At 40.7% G+C, this 16,796-nt stretch overlaps 1 protein-coding gene across 1 annotated transcript in view; it reads left to right on the forward strand.

The window, feature by feature from the left end:
* The first annotated feature begins 11,082 nt into the window (after nucleotides 1-11,082).
* The window catches only part of PCSK2 (proprotein convertase subtilisin/kexin type 2), a 264,982-nt gene continuing 259,268 nt past the window's right edge, over nucleotides 11,083-16,796 (forward strand). The window contains exon 1 of the mRNA XM_054468136.2: nucleotides 11,083-11,611. Within this exon, the coding sequence (XP_054324111.1) occupies nucleotides 11,435-11,611 (177 nt within the window). The 5' untranslated portion in view covers nucleotides 11,083-11,434. The remainder of the gene's footprint in view (nucleotides 11,612-16,796) is intronic.

Below are 16,796 nucleotides of genomic sequence, written 5' to 3' on the forward strand. Positions count from 1 at the left end.
TGTCATAATTTGAATGTAAATGTATCCCATATATAGCATGTGTCATATTTTACATAGGTGATATGTCAGTCAGGATGTCAGCATGAAAGAGATGGTTTACACAAATGGAGTAATTGAAGAGAGTTTATTGAGGGACTACTTACAAATATATGGAAGAGTAAAGCAAATGAAGCATAGTGAAGTCCATGGGACTAGCAACAGACTGGAGTCATTATCCTGTTAGGCCTAAAGAGACAAGGGAATGGCGAGGTTAATGGAATCTGGAGAGGGCTTCCTGATGGGAGCTACAGCATTTGGGACAGGAATGAAGTTAGTATGTAATGAGCCAGCAGGAAGGGAGCCTGGAAAATGAAAATCCTGAGATGACTCTCCCACCCAACTCTCCAAGTTTTTAAACAGCACTTCCTGTTGGCTGAATCCAGTGGGAGGCCATAAAGCAATGAATCTCATTGATGTGGTTCATAAAAGCCAATCTCCAGGCACAGCACACAGTGGAGAACCATGGAGAGGAGATCTGAAGGGAAAACAGAAATAACCAGACACATATAGTATGCATTGTTGGATCTACAAAATAATGTTGAAAAATTGCAGAGGCATTATAAACCCGATATGATCTATATTGTAGAACCCAATTTATCCATATTGACCACTTGGTACTTATAACAAGTGACTGATCTTCAGGGGTATCTTGCTCAGATACTTTGTCCTCTCTTGAGGATTAAAGCCAATTATTCATCATGAGATTCCTCACTCAACGCCACTCACCACTCAAAACATTAGACAAACATGAATAGGTAATCATCATTGTCTAACACTAGCATAGCTTGGAAAAACCTTCAGGTGAATATATTCAGCCACACGTGAACAAGTAACTCATGTTCTACCAAAATCTTTTCCTCAATTTATTTGATGATTTATAACAGCTTTCAAAACTCCCCTTGATTGAGGTTGAACATAACCCTTAAAATCTGAAAACAGCCACAGTGCTGTGGTTTTTGACGAATCACCCCAGCTAAAAGTCGCAAGCTCATGCTTCTTATTTATTCATCTGTTCTTGCCAAGGAAACTTGCCAGCTCCTCCTGGTGCATGTCTCCTGGGAAAAATGAGAGGAGAAATAATAAGGGCACCTTGAAGAAACAATGTAATTATACATAAAGTACTGTAGGCAATGATGAAAGTTTAGATGATTTTGCCATCTCATGTGGAACTAAGAACAAGAGCCCTCCTTTCCCTGACAGTGGAAAAAAGATATGAAGACACATTCTGGCATAGATATGTATCTTTTTAAATATTTACTTTTAATCACCATTTTAATCCTGGCATTTACATACAGCTACATGGTAAAATGACTGACTTCCCTCATGAAGGCTGAACCCATGATTTGGCTGTGTCACCCCCATACTCTAATAAGCTGAGTCAACCCATCATCAACAAGTCACCAGATAAAAATTAGTGACATGTTTATGCTATTGGCTAATAGTTAACATTGCTGTTGGGCCCAAATGGATGAAAGGCCCTTCTTAACATCTACAAATAAGTAACCAATTCATCAGATGTCACTCTCTCCACCTGGCATTTAGAGGATACGTTAGTATAGCACCATACCGTTTACAACATTTTAGCTTTTTAGTTAACACCTTTCAATATACTCCTGCTTCATAAATTGTCCCTCACCCTAACGCATTGTTCATTTTGATGAACAGATATTGTAATAGACATCTGCTGTTTTTATCTGTCCAACATCCTCGCACCTTTCTCTGGAAAAGAAGAGCCCCCATATTTTCCTCTGTCTAATAAAAACTCCTTTCTTAGTCCACATGGTTTAGCTTAGTCTAACATCCCATGTCAGCTCCAGAAGGCACAACACACAGGCATGGCCAGGTAGCTGATTTCAATACTTGAACCCAGTTGGGAAAGAATTGGTCACATACTACAAGCCAAATTAATGAACTGCTATTCCAAAATTTTATAAACATTACAGGGGAAAAGAAACTTTCCTTTGGAGTCAAAGAGGGTAATGGACCGTACAAGTGAAGATGGTGAAAGCTCTGCATCCAGCCATACCTGAATCTGTAGCCACCTCTGGACCCTTGAAGGATGTGAAACCAGAAATTTTCTTCATTGCTAAAGCCAGTTAGAGTTGTAGTTCTATCCCTTATAACCAAAAGAGAGAATTCTGATTAATGCAAGCGGGAAACTACAATCTGGAATGTGTCCAAAAATCTAAGGATAACATAACTAAATTCCGTTACCTATACTCAGGGCTTCATACATTTATATTATAGTTGAGTCTGAGATGATCCAATTTTGAAAAAGATAAGCCTTACTTCTGTTGTCATCACCTTGAACATTGCCATTTGTGTCAGATTCAGCCCCCAGCAATGCTTACTTAGCCATTCTTAAGAAAATGTCCAAAAGCACGCCCACTCTAATCCTCCAGTACTCTAGGGGGAGAGTGGTTCATTTTTCCATGCACAAATGAGATTATTAAAAGTTTTTTTCTCAACATTTTAGAACAACACTCCCAACGTGTATTATAGATATTAATCTTAAAAAATCAACCCTTTAAAATGATTCCTGAGCCAATTGTTTAAATTATACTAACTTGTGAAAATACACTTTTTAATAAAAATATCTGTAGATGGTAGACCTTGCTTGGTATGTAGTTTAGATTACTGTTCAGCAAATATTCTCTTCCTTCACCCTCCCTATAAACAGTGTTATGCTTGGCCATGTGATTTGCTTTGGCTAATACATTAGTAAACATGATGCAGTAAAAGCCTAATTAAGTGTTTTTGCATGGCTTGGCTTGGATTTTAAGCTCCAGTATTAAGCCATGATAACAGCACGTCTTGGGTAGGTAGCTGCTACCACTTTAGCCTGGGCTACAGAAAAAAATACGTTTGGAACAGACAAAAACCAAACACAGCCTGGAACCTAGCTGAGCCAACCTGTAGCATGAAGTAAAACTACTCAGCCAATCCCATTCTAGATCAGCCAAACCACAGAAAACTGTAATGTGAGAATAAAATACTTATTGTAAGCTATTACAGTTGGGATGATTTTTTCCACAGCACTACAGGGGCACTATTTGACTGCTATACTTTGTATAAATGCACTTCCATGCTTCATGTGCTGTTGTATAGCTCATGCAGCCAGTATTCCTTAAGAGATAAGAGATGCACAAGAGAAGTGGGTCCTTGATCTAAAATATTATCATTGAATGTCAGCCCTTAATTTGATCGCAGACACAGTCTAAGCAAATAATCCCCATCCCAATTTACATTGAGACCAAGAGGGTAAAATGACTTCCCTCCGGTCACATGACTAAAATGACACAGAGACGACGTCAAACAAAAGAATCTTTACTTCCAGCCTCACAATCTTCCCATAATGCCACTCTAACCTCTCTTGGGCATTTATAGATAAATTCCTACTCTACTTTAACATCTCACAGTCCTTGCATTGATAATGCCAGTTCCTCTAAGGACTAGCTTATAGCAAAATACAGAACATAAAAACTAATGATATTGGACGTTTGCAAAGGTTTTCACTACCAGAGAAGGGAGATAATGACAATTTGTCTATTCCTTGTCCTCAGAGGTAGGCAAAGAGTAGCTTTGGCCCAGACTGCTTCCATTTCTTGCAAGTCTGTATTCTGAAAGTCTGAGTTTATTTTTTTACATCTATGCTAATAATTATTTAGAAAATATACTTCTATTTTCATCTTTTTGAATGTGTTCTATTAACTACATTATTTTTAGAAGAAAAAAGAACTATTGGGTACTAGGTTTAATACCTTGGTGATGAAATAATCTGTACAGCAAACCTCCATGACACTAGTTTACCTATACAACAAACTTTCACATGTACGCCAAACCTGAAATAAAAGTTAAAATAAAATAATAACAATAATTGAAAAAAATCTCTATAGCAAAATGAGCTGAGACCCTATAGACTATTTAAACCAGAAGTCATAAACTCAGATGACTTTAGGGTGAAAAAAAATCTCTATAACAAAATGAACTGAGACACTGTAGATTGTTTAAACCAGAAGTCATAAACTCAGATGACTTTAGGGTGAGAAAAGTAAAACACGTGAGCCAGGAGGCGGGATGAGGATTCTTGTGAACTGAGCATATCAGGCCCTGTTACATGGGGTGGGGAGAACAACAGCTACTAACTAGCTAATTGTGACCAAGTTGCCAAATCTTTGGTTATTCCAAAAGAAGTCACATCTCTGAATTTTTATGGGAAATAATAAATTTTAAAAGGATTGTGACTTTTTATTGACACTACATTTCCTATAAAACATACCTGTGAACTGAATGTCACTGGTATGTAACTTCTGGCATAAATTAATGTACAGGGAATAGCACTGCAATAAACATGGATGTTCAGATGTCTCCTCAACATACTAGTTTCGTTTTCTTTGAATATATATAACCAGTAATTGGATTGCTGGATCACAGGGATGTTTTATTTTTAATATTTTGGGGAATGTCCATATTGTTTTCCATAATAGCTGTACTAATTTACATTCCTACCAAAAATGTATATTTTTAATATTTTGGGGAACGTCCATACTGTTTTCCATAATAGCTGCACTAATTTACATTCCTACCAACAATGTATATGAGTACTCATTTCTCTACATCCTTGCTAGCAATTGTTATTTTTTGCCTTTTTGACATTTACCATTCTCACTGGGATAAGGTGGTATTTTATCACGGTTTTAATTTGCATTTCTGTAATGTTAGTGATGTTGAGCATTTTTTCATACATCTGTTGGCCATATATATGTCTTCTTTTGAGAAATGTCTGTTCAGTCCTTTTGTCCATTTTTAAATTAGTTTATTTGATTTTTTGCTATTGAGTTGAGTTCCTTATATATTCAGAATATTAACCCTTTGTCAGACACATAGTTTGAAAATATTTTCTCCCATTCTGTAGGTTGTTTCTTCACTCTATTGTTTCTTTTGCTGTACAGAAGCTTTTTAGTTCAATGTAATTTCTTTTGTCTGTTTTTGCTTTTGTTGCCCGTGCTTTTGAGTTTTTATTTAAAAAATTCTTGTCTAGCCCAATTTCAAGATGCATTCCACCTATATTTTCTTCTAGTAGTTTCAGGTCTTACAATTACATCTTTAATACATTTAGAGTTGATTTTTTTAGATGCTGAGAGGTTGGAGACTAGTTTCATTCTTCTGCATGTGGATATCCAGTTTTCCCAGCATTGTTTATTGAAGAAACTCTCCTTTCCCCAACGTGTGTTCTTGTCACCTTTATAAAAAATGATTTGGCTATAAATGCATGAATTTATTTCTGGGTTCTGTATTCTGTTCCATTGGTCTATGTGTCTGTTTTATGTCCATCAAGAGGGTAGTGGACAAAAAAACGGTTAGTGCTATCGGTCATGCAATGAATACTAACCAACAATAAAAAGGAATAAAATATTGTTACACATTACACCATGGAAAATTTCAAAATAACTGTGCTGAGTGACAGAATCTAGACCAAAAACAAGTACACATTATGTTATTCCCTTTATATAACATTCAAGAAATATGCAACCTCATCTATAGTGGTATAAAGCAAAGCAGTGGCAGACTGAGGCTGGGTGGTGTGAAGGGGTGGGATAAGTGTGGGAGAGAGGCATAGGAATGTGGCATGAGAAATCTTTTGGAGAAGATGGATATATTCATTATCCGACTGCAGGGATTATTTCACAGGTGCATACATATATCAAAACTAGTCAAATTGCAAAACTAGTCAAACTTCACAGTTTACTATATGTTAATTATACCTTAACAAAGCTATTTTGAAAAATTAAAAAGAAATTAATGCATAGTGAATGTGTTATTAGAACTTTAAAATAATCTAACTAGGTCCTATATTAATTATAATATCTGGATTGTAGGATTTTAAAAGAAAATAAATCTACAAACTAGGATTGAGTGACTAATTCTAGAAATATCTGTTTGTAAGGGTGTACTTTTTGGTTCACTCCAGTATCATAAGACAATAAAGTAGATATTGTATAGTGAAATTCCCTAAAAATAGACAATGTCATGTTTTGCCAAAACATCTATGAAAGGATAGAATATTTTCAAAAGAGTGGAAAATATCTGAGAGCACAACCATAAATTTATAACTGTTCCTCTAGCATGTTAAGTAACATTATACATCAATTTATCTACTCGGGCAGGTCGTTCAAACTGATACTAAATAGTGTATAATTACCCAAAGCATTCAGATCAAAGTAGTTTCCTAGAATCTTGTGTTTCATTATAATGGGCAGAGTTTACCTTATAAAATTAGTGTACACCTTTGAATGTGTATAATTTTATTTTACACATAAAATTTTTATCTTTTAAAATTCCTGTTTATATTTGCTAACAAGGCATATGCTTTGTTCTCTCTGAATTATTTCTGAGTTATAAGTAGTTTGAGAAATACAAAAAAACTCCTTGTTGAAGATAATTTCCATAATTATTTAAAAAGTAAATTGAGAAAGATTTACTATGGTTTTTAAAAGATCATGAAAAAGGAAAGAGAAGTAACACAAGGTAGAGAATTCATGAATAGGTAATCACTTTCTGCAGACAATAAGCAATGTTCCAATAAACCCTGAGAAATAACTAATTACTTTTCCAAGTGAGCAAACATTATTCTGTAGTCCTGTAGACCTGAAAAGGAATCTAAAGATAGTGAATAGCAATGTGTTCCTAATTTTCAAAAGAAGATTAAAAGGGCCCTTGGTCGTCATTGTTTAGCTGCTTCAAATCCTATCAAAATAATAGAAACTAAATTAGCAAAAGAAGCAAATTTTCACTGTCCTGGAAAATAAGGAAGCAAGAAGTAGCTTTTGTTTGTGAAGAGTTGATTGGTCTGAATAAATTGGATGACTTTGATGAAATTACAAAAGGAATATAACCCAAAGCACTGTAGATTCAATGCTTTGATGATAATAAACACTTGAAGCCATATGAATTCTCTTCACTATATTAATTTAAGATGGCTTAAATAATAAAAGTCAGCTGAGAATTTTCAACTGAAGGAAAAACAGAGACAGGTTATTTAAGGAAAAGATACAAGTTGGTGAAAGCTATAGGAATTGGAGGTAGGACCAACTGAATCACAGTGATTTAGAAGTGGGTGTATACTGAGAAACTAAAATTTCCCAAGTATCTGAATTTTTAGTTATAGCAAATGTGAGAGTATATGTAAATACTAGAGGAAAATGAAGTGAGATCTTGGAAAATAAGAATAGTCTGGAGGAAAAAAAAAGACGTGATCAATGCTGAGTTCAAAATTGGGCAAAGATCTGTAAAGTGGTAATGATATTTCAGAAAGCCTGCATATGGGCTGGAATGGAGAGAACAGACAGGGCAGGGTCTTTAGGAATAATCCATTGAAAGAGTTGACAGTCGATATGGTTTGCCTCTGTGTCTCCACCCAAATCTCATCTTGAATTGTACTCCCATAATTCCCACATGTTGTGGGAGGGATCAAGTGGGAGATAATTGAATCATGAGGGCAGTTTCCCCATACTGTTCTTGTGATAATGAATACGTCTCATGAGATCTGATGGTTATTGCAAGGGGGAGTTTTCCTGCACAAGCTCTCTTTTTTTGCCTGCTGCCATCCATGTAAGACCTGACTTGCTGCTCCTTGCTTTCTGCCATGATTGTGAAGCCTCCCTATCCATGTGGAACTGTAAGTCCAATAAACCTCTTTCTGTTGTAAATTGCTCAGTCTTACGTATGTCTTTATCAGCAATGTGAAAACAAACTAATACAACAGTACAATATGACAGTAGAGAATTGTTCCTACCTGATTAACGTACCATTACTGCATTTAAAATGTTTGCAATGAATGCAGCAAAAATGGCAAAGCCCAACCTGATTTTTAACAAGGCTGTATTTTAAATTGTGATTTTCAGTGGTATATATCCTATTTCTCTCCAGATTACACACTCCACACAATTGAAGAGAAATCAACAGAAAAATTAGATCTTTCTCCAGTAGTCCAAAGAATATTCAAAGGTTTGGGAGACTCTCTTATGGCTGCTTCTGGCTTGCTCTCTACCCCCAGTGGTAGGTTTTCCTTGGCATGATGCTCTATGAATCCAAAGTTCTCCTTTTAGAAGTACATCTAAATGTGAGTATCCCAATCATGCCTCAGGTGGTTTCGGTTTTTTAAAAAAATCACCCAAGATCTCTTGATTTCTAGTATCAAGCCATAAATGGGAGCGTTCTAGTCTTGTTTTGCAGGCCAACATTTTCAAAGAGACTATAGGGGTCTGTGGCACATCTGAGCCAGAACCAAACACCCAACGTCATTGTTACAGATACAAAAGTAAATCAATGAAAAGAAGCTCCAGATATTGGTGACTTTTATATCTTGTGCTGTCAATCTGTGTCAGTTATTATTTTTTCAAGTACACAAAACTGATAAATATGAGACCATTTGGGGGAGGTTACACAAAAATAAGTATGCTTGTTGGCCACAATATGTTATTAAATAGTATTGTGGTCCTCAGCATTTCTCAGACTATTGATGATGCTTCCTACATTACAGCATATGTTTTCACAACTCTTTGAAATTATAGACTTTTGGCTCTGAGGTATCTAATCCAACAGTCTCTTTTTACAGATAGAAAGATAGAGGCTTTGAGAGGTGCAATAGGTTGGCCCACAGCCAAGTGGTATACATACCTAGTACTAGCAGAGCTTGCAATAGCTTTCCTGGCAACAGGCTTCTAGGTCTATCCTCAAAATGTGCTGCTGCCATTCTCTCTACTGTTCACCTTGACTATTGTTATTGGAAAAAGGAGTTTGAGAAATAGTTGTCTAAAAGAGCAATTTGTGTGCACACATGGGTGTGTATTAGCATTTCAAATAACAATGTATCAATAGATATCCAAGGGATAAATACATTTCCTCTTCTGCTTGCTTACTACATTGTTGTGTATTGAAAATTTAGTATTTGAATAACCAAAAAAATTATCTTTCCATTTGCTATTCTGTCCTGACAATATTCTGATGAGCTGTATTTTATGTAAACCGCTAAAGAGGACTTGTTTTAATTAGTCATTCAGGTTTTATATCATTTGTGGCCAATTTTACACAGTTTTAGTTATTTAAAATGTAGCTATATGAGATTCAACATTTACCAGCATTTCATATTTGGAAATTATTTAAGAAATGAAGTGGCCAGGCGCAGTGGCTCACGCCTGTAATCCCAGCACTTTGGGAGGCCAAGGCGGGTGGATCACAAGGTCAGGAGACAGAGACCATCCTGGCTAACATGGTGAAACATGAAAACCTTGTTTTATAATCAAACGGATGGACTATTAGGGGGTAAGCTGTTAAACAAGATAGAATAACAGAAAGGGGAAACAAAGGCAGAAATGAGCCTCTGAGCAGTAGTGAACTGAGGGGCCCAGAGTTGATCTGTTTCCCTTTATTAATACTTTCACCGTGTTAATACTTTTCCAGAAAACTTGCCTCCACCATGGCCCTAAGTTCTAACAGATAGCTCAATTTTCTTAGAGGAATTCGAATAGCAATAATAAATAATGTCATACAGACTTCTAATGTTTTAATAAAAACCTTCAGCAATGCCCACATTTTTATTTGACAGTTTTTTAAAGGGCTCTGAGGGAGCCAACTATGTCAGCAAACAGACATGCTCTGAAGACAGGGTGGTCCACGACATTCAAAGTGTACTCATTTCTACCGATGGTGCTTTTCTTGCGTAGGTTCTGACTTGTGTAGATTTGGACTTCATGCTAAAATAAAGAGAGGAATCTGTGTATACATGAGAGTGTGTGTGTAACGTGTCGATGGTATAAATAGTCTCTTCCTCTCTCTCTGAATTGCATGCACTTAAGCCCCTAAGAAAATATCTCTTACTTCTTATCTAAGTAAAGCAGAATTTTGAGCTTTGAAGCTAAATGATACAACGAGATCAGTGTAAATACTCTTTAACACAACAATATTTAAGTTGCCTTGAAACAGTCGTCCTCATTTCGTTATATACAGAACGTTCGTGCTTCCTCCCTCTCAGGCAAGAAGCGGAGTCCGTCGTCAGCAGTTAGTAGAGTCCAGTGCGAGTGCACGTTTCTTAACTGGATAACTTAGTTTCCCCCGCCCCCCGTCACTGCGCCTGAATTCGCCTCTAGCAGAAGACGTTCAGCGGGCGACTTGGCCCGGCGGCGGCTGGGATCGGTGGCTATGCGTTCCCCAACTAGCACTCTCGCTGTCCTTGTGCAGTGGAACGTCCCCAGGTCTAAGAATTCACCTCCCGGCGTGTCCACCCCGGCCGCGTCTCTCCTGAAGGCAGATCCTGGAGGTGCAACCAGGACTCCTAGAGGAGCCTCCTCCAGTCACCATCGCGGGTGGGGCGAGCCCGGTCTCCTGCTAGGCTTCCCAGCCGCTTCGCTCCGGACCTGCCTGGAGCCTGCAAAAAACAAGGGCTCGTCCTTGCACTCTCGCCCCCCATGGATCACCCCTAGAAGGTGCTTTCCCCAACCCTCCTGGTGCCAAGGAGAGCAAACCTCCCCGGGGATTTGCCCAAAGTGGTGGGAGGAGGGTTAATATTTGCTTTGTTATTGGGATAAGGGGAGGCAAGCATGCCTTGGGTGTGTGTGTGTGTTTGAGAGAGAGAGAAAGAGAGAGAGAGAGGTGTTGTTGCAGCGGGAAACAAGCAGGAAGAGGCACAGAGGCCGGCGCCCCAGCTCCCCTCGGGGCCTCCGAGAGCGGCACACACCGTAATTCTCTTCCCAGAGCCTACAGATTCCCACAAACAATGACATCACTCAGCCGCCGCTGGCCTGATTACAGCTGGGGGGATTTTCCTGGGCGCGCGGCGGGCCAGGCTGAGGTGGGGGAGCTCTCCGGTGCTGAAAGGGGCGGGGGCGCGGGCTAGCTGCGCTGCGCTGCGCTGCGCCCCCAGAAGGCGGAGGCGGCGGGGCCGGGCCGGGCCGGGGGTGGGCGGGGGCGGGCCCGGGGCGGCCCAGGGCGGGGCCCGCCGCTTCCCCCGCCCTCATTGGCCGCTGGCGGACTCACGTCACCCGAGCTGGTGCTCTCCTCCAGCCCCTGGGGAATTGGAGCTGAGGAGGAGCTGAAAATGCAGATTTAGCATCAAGCACAGACCTACACTCGCTCTTTCTCTCCGGTACACACAGCTCCCCACATTCGCACCCCTGCCCGCGCGCCGGGCCGCCTGACTGCACGGCTTCCCCTCCAGCCAGATGCTGGAGAACACACATTGATTCGCTGCTTTCCAAGACCCTATTCAGTCTCTTTCTCTATACAAAGATTTTTTTAAAAACTATATATAAAAATTTTTTATTTGCACCCTCCCTCCGAGTCTCCTGCTCCGCCAGCCTGCGCGCCTCCTAGCACCACTTTTCACTCCCAAAGAAGGATGAAGGGTGGTTGTGTCTCCCAGTGGAAGGCGGCCGCCGGGTTCCTCTTCTGTGTCATGGTTTTTGCATCTGCTGAGCGACCGGTCTTCACGAATCATTTTCTTGTGGAGTTGCATAAAGGGGGAGAGGACGAAGCTCGCCAAGTTGCAGCAGAACACGGCTTTGGAGTCCGAAAGGTAAGCTCTCCCATGCATTTCGCATGTTGTTTCAAAACGGGGGAGGGCAGCCCTGCGCAATCTCATTGCAGATTTGCAAGTTTTCTCTTTCTCATGCGATGCAGATATTCTGCCATGGGCTCTTTAACACGATATTGCCTCCGGTGATCTTTCACCGGTTATGTAATTAAAATGTCCTTCATCTGTACTAGTAAGGTCATCAAAATAATTTACTGCTGTTTGACTTGATGGCGAAAATAGGATAACACCTTTCACAGGATGCCATGCTCCCGGGATGCTGTCCGAGGTACCAAGTTCTCGAGGCTGCCTGGGGATGGAGGGATGAAGCCCTGAACAACTGAGCCTGGCGTTGGCTACTTGGCCAGGGACGTCTCCCCCACCCCCATCCCCCGGAGAAAGAATAGTTTCCTACAGACGGGGCTGGACGTTTGGACACTGCAATTCGCCTGGGTGTTTCTCCCACCCCGCGCCGGGAGGACTTCCCTCCCAGTGACTTCGGTCTCTGCTCCTCTCCGGGAACAACGGCTTCCTGACTCTAGGAGATTTGGAAAGAAACTGGTCTCTAAAATCGGGGCGGAACTTCTGCGCCCTCACCCCCGCTCACGACCGCCCACCCCTGGAGCGCACTTCTGGTTGGCTCCCTAGTTCTCAACTCCCGGCTACAGGAGCTGGAGAGGTGGATTTTGAGGGGGATTCCCTACGGAGAAGTCGAGGTGTCCTCTCCTGATGCGTGGGCGGCCAGCCTGGCTTTCCCACTAGAGCGTGGGGATCCCCATTCCAAGAAGTTGCCAGAGTTCGACAGTTTGGGCAGATAGGTGAGCCTCCCAGCTTTGGACACCTTGGATCTCCTTTGGAGACTCCAGGGTACTCATCCTGGGAGGGAGGACAGAGGAGAGAAGGGTGCTGGGTGGGGGCTGTGGCTGACCTGCGTGTCTCTCCTGCAAAAGATGTATCAGGGTTCTCCAGTGTCCTTAGGGGACCTGGTGCAGGCTGGGGTGGAGTGTGGGTGCAGAGAGAAGCTGGAGCGAGGGGAACCCAAAGGACAGAGATGTGGCTACCAGAGGACTGGGTGGAGGTCAGTGAGATTTTGGGCTCCATCTCGCTCCTGATCCCAGGAAAAGAGAGGAGTGAGATGAGCGGTGGGTGCTTTTGGTTATTGGTTTTGCCTTGAAGGACCGCGCAGACCGAAGCTCTTATTAGTCTCTTCTGTCCTGACTTCTCAAGCCTCCCGCCTCTCTCCCAGCCACCGCCAGGGCTCCTCCAGGTGTGGGGGGCTCTCCCTCCTCCTAAGGGCGTAGGCAGTACCGGGATTTCGACCCCAGATGGGTCTGGCGACCAGTTTGACAGAGGTCTGGGAAGAGGCTGCAGGTCCGCCGGTGGCGCGCGGGCGGGTCTTGCGGAAAGGAACTTGTTGCTCTGGGAAGCGTGGGTGGAGCAGGGGAAAGAAGGCGCCGGCGGAGGGAGCACCCCGCTGTGGTTTTGGCCCATGGCCTGCCGGCTGTTTTGAGAGACGCCAACACAATAAAGAAGCCGACCTTCCTTCTTCACACCCCCCCCCACCCCAAACTTGGCAAGACCCAGGACCCAAACGCCATTATAAAATATAATAGTGATTATTATTAGTTATACGGAAGCTTACGTGCTGGAGTCCTTACATACATTTTTATTTAATCTTCTCAACATCTCTGAGGAGGCTACTATCATTATTGAGCCTATGGCTCCGTTGAGGAAATTGGTTCAGAAAGGGGTGAGAGATAAAAACAGGCAAGGGCTTCAATCCAGATCTTTCAGAAGTGAACCCATGCTCTTTACTCCTTAGTACCCACCCAAGCAAGCTAGGTGCTTTCAGGGGATGTGGGGCATTGAGATAAGCTGAAAAGGGATTTTAATTCTTGAGTGTGATCTTGCTGCAGAAACCTGTGGCTCCCTCCCCCTCCCCCACACCTTTTCATGGGTGTGGGGGAGTGGGAGGGAGCCATAGGTTTCTGAAAACCAATGCTCTCAGTGGTTTTCTCTTCTCTTTGCTGCCGTCTTTGAAAATGTGCCCTTTGGATCAGAGATCAGATAACTAGGCCTCTTTGTCCTTCATTCTTTCTTAGAGAGGAGCACACTGATTTTGCATCACAACCTGAAACCTGCAGTTCCCATCTGAGAGACCTCTCTCCTTACTTCTCCATAACCTCTCAGGTAGTACCCCACAACCAAATCCAGTGATTTTTTTTTTCTCTTTTACACATTTAAGTAACAGGGACTGCCTGGTGCAACATCTGCCTAGAATAAACCTCCTTTTGGATCCATGTCATGTCCATTCTTCAAGACCTAAATTCAAACCTTTCCTGATGCTACAGACCACAGTGAGCTTTCCCTCCTCCAAATTTTTATGTGACCGATAGGCAAACACTGCACTACATAAGCTAATAAATGCCATCACTTGTCCTCATTATTTCATTTGTATAAGTAAATATGGGTTTAGTTGTTGTATTTCTACTTAAAAGGTAAATACTCAGGGATGATACCTCCTATATTTCTCATTTCCTCCCTATAACCAGCACATTACTGTTTTGCCAGCCTTGAAGGAAACTTCTTTGGCTGTATTTATTATCCCAGGTTTCCCAGACACCGTCCTATCTTGCTTTCATCATACTGTTTTGTACTTTTGCCAACATTTGTTATTGTGCATCTTAGAGGCCCTTATGTCCTTCTCCTTCCTTGCTCTGATGCTTAGCATGCTTCCCAACTCCCTACTGCTCCCTGCTCCGAGGCTCAGTGTCAGACACAAAAGATCCTCAGTGGTTATTTATTCATCCATATGAAAGGTCAGCAATGGAGACTAGAAGAACATGCTTTCTTATTAAATTATCTCATTCTAACCTCACAAATCTATGAGAGAAATTACTGGCATCAGCTGTAATTCTCAGATGAAAACCTTAAGGCCTTGAGAAGTTAAGTATCTGCTTATATCTGAGAAGTAAAAGAACTCAGACTTAAAACCAAATTTGCTTAACTGAAAAATAATTGCTTTTCTACGTCATGCTGCCTCCAGGAAGCCTTCCCTGACTGCCAAGAACTCTTCCCTTGAGACACAATTTTAGAGTTCTGATATTTTCCATTTTCTTTTTACTTTTTTTATATTTATCATTTATTTTCTATTAACACATGAACATATGTCATTAACTAATGGGTACGTGTATTTATGTCTTCAGGTAGACTATAAATCTTCCAAGAGGAGAAATGACATACTATATCTTTCTAGTCTCCATATCTAGCATGGTGGCCTGTACATGAATATTTAATTGTTTGTCAATTATTTGATTGTTTCTTATAAGACCATGAACAAACATTTGTTTTCTCTCTAAAATGAAATAAAAACACCTATAACTTTACCTCTGAAAAGGTTATGGATATTAAAGCTTTCTATTTTATCATGACCTGGCCCTGGCCCAAAGACCTATGTCCATCAGAAAAGATACTTATGTCTAGGAGAGTGAATGAGTTTACAGTAATGACAAAGGCGTTATTCCAAAGAGTGCCTTAAAATTCTCAAAATGCTACTAATTTTAATTCATCTGAAACAGAAAACAAAAATTATTTATCGAAGCAATCTGTTGAAGATTAACCAAAAATCCAGTGAGAGTTAGGGTTTAAAAAGAACCTGATATTATCCTAAGGGTTTCATTTTATTATGGTGCGTTTTATGTTTTATCCACAGAGGACAGATGCTGAAATGATTACACAAGTAAAATCATGTGACCTTTTTTATAATGTGTGAGAATTTTTTAATTTTAAAAACAACCTAATGATCATTATGCTTCCAGGTAGTAAAAAATTAATAAATTTCTGGTCACTACACTTTTATTGAAGTATAATTTAGGAAAGAACACAGCTTAGGGAATTTTCACAAACTGAGCACACATGTATAACCAGCACCCAAATCAAGAAACAAAATATTACCAGTAACCCTAAGCCCTTTTCTCACTCACTTGCTTTGTTTTCAGTTTTGGCTATTACAAATATAGCTTTTGTGGATATTAAAGTCTGTGTATTTTGGCAAACACATATATGGCCTTCTACTGGGAATTCCTAGAAATGGAATTGTTGAGTAAAAGGATATGCATACATACAGCTTTACAAGACCATCAGTTTTCTATTGCTGTGTATCACTAAAAAACTTAGTGGCCTAAAACCACACAAGTTTGTTATTTCACAGTTTTCATGAGTAAGGAGTCTGGTACATTTTAGTTGGGTCCTCAGTCTTCACAGGCTGAAATCAAGGTATAGCCTGCTGTGTCCCATCTAAAGGCATGACCAAGAAACATCCCTCTTCTGAGCATATTCACGCCTTTAGAGGAATTGAGTTTCTTGTGGTTTTAGACCTGAAGTCTTTATTTTCTTGCTGGCTGCTGGGCCAGGACCACTCTCATCCCCTGGAGACCTCTCCATAGCCCTCTCACACCTCACCCTTCAAATATCTGCCTTCAGGAAGAGCCCAGTCTCCTTGCAAGGTTAATCTGATTCATTCAAGCCCACCAGGATTGTTTTGCTTTTGATTCTTCTGATGAACTCAGAGTCAACTGATTTAGGACTTTAATAACATTTGATAAATCTCTTCACCTTTGTGTAATCTAATCACAGAAGTGAAATCTATCATCTTCACAGTCCCACCTACACTGTCCACACTCAAAAGGAAGATGATTACATAGGGCATGTACACCAGGGAGCAGAAATCTTGGGGGCCATCTCAGAATTCTGCCAGCTACAGACAAACAGCCACATGGCTTTCCTAAGTAGTTACACCAATTTACATTCCTACCAGCAGTATGTGAGAGTTCCAGCTGCTCCACATTCTCACCAACACTAGATATTTTACATCTGTTTTCTTTTAGCCTCTCTGGTGGTATGAGACAAAATGGTGTCTCATTGTGACTTTAATTTGAATTTCCCTGATTATCAACTAAAGTTAAACACCTCTTCATGTGCTTATTGATGATTTGGATATCCTCTTTTAAACACATTTGTTTCAGATGCTTTGCCCTGAAAAGTTTTTCTTTTGGGTTGTCCATCTTCACTTTTTATTTGTAGGATTTCTTTACCTATTACGGATAGAAATTTTTGGTCAGATATATGTATTTTGAATATTTGATACCACCCATTTAATGGTATCTTAATGTCACAACAATGTTGAATC

The sequence above is a fragment of the Pongo pygmaeus genome, chromosome 21 (assembly GCF_028885625.2).
Source record: "Pongo pygmaeus isolate AG05252 chromosome 21, NHGRI_mPonPyg2-v2.0_pri, whole genome shotgun sequence".
NCBI lineage: Eukaryota > Metazoa > Chordata > Mammalia > Primates > Hominidae > Pongo > Pongo pygmaeus.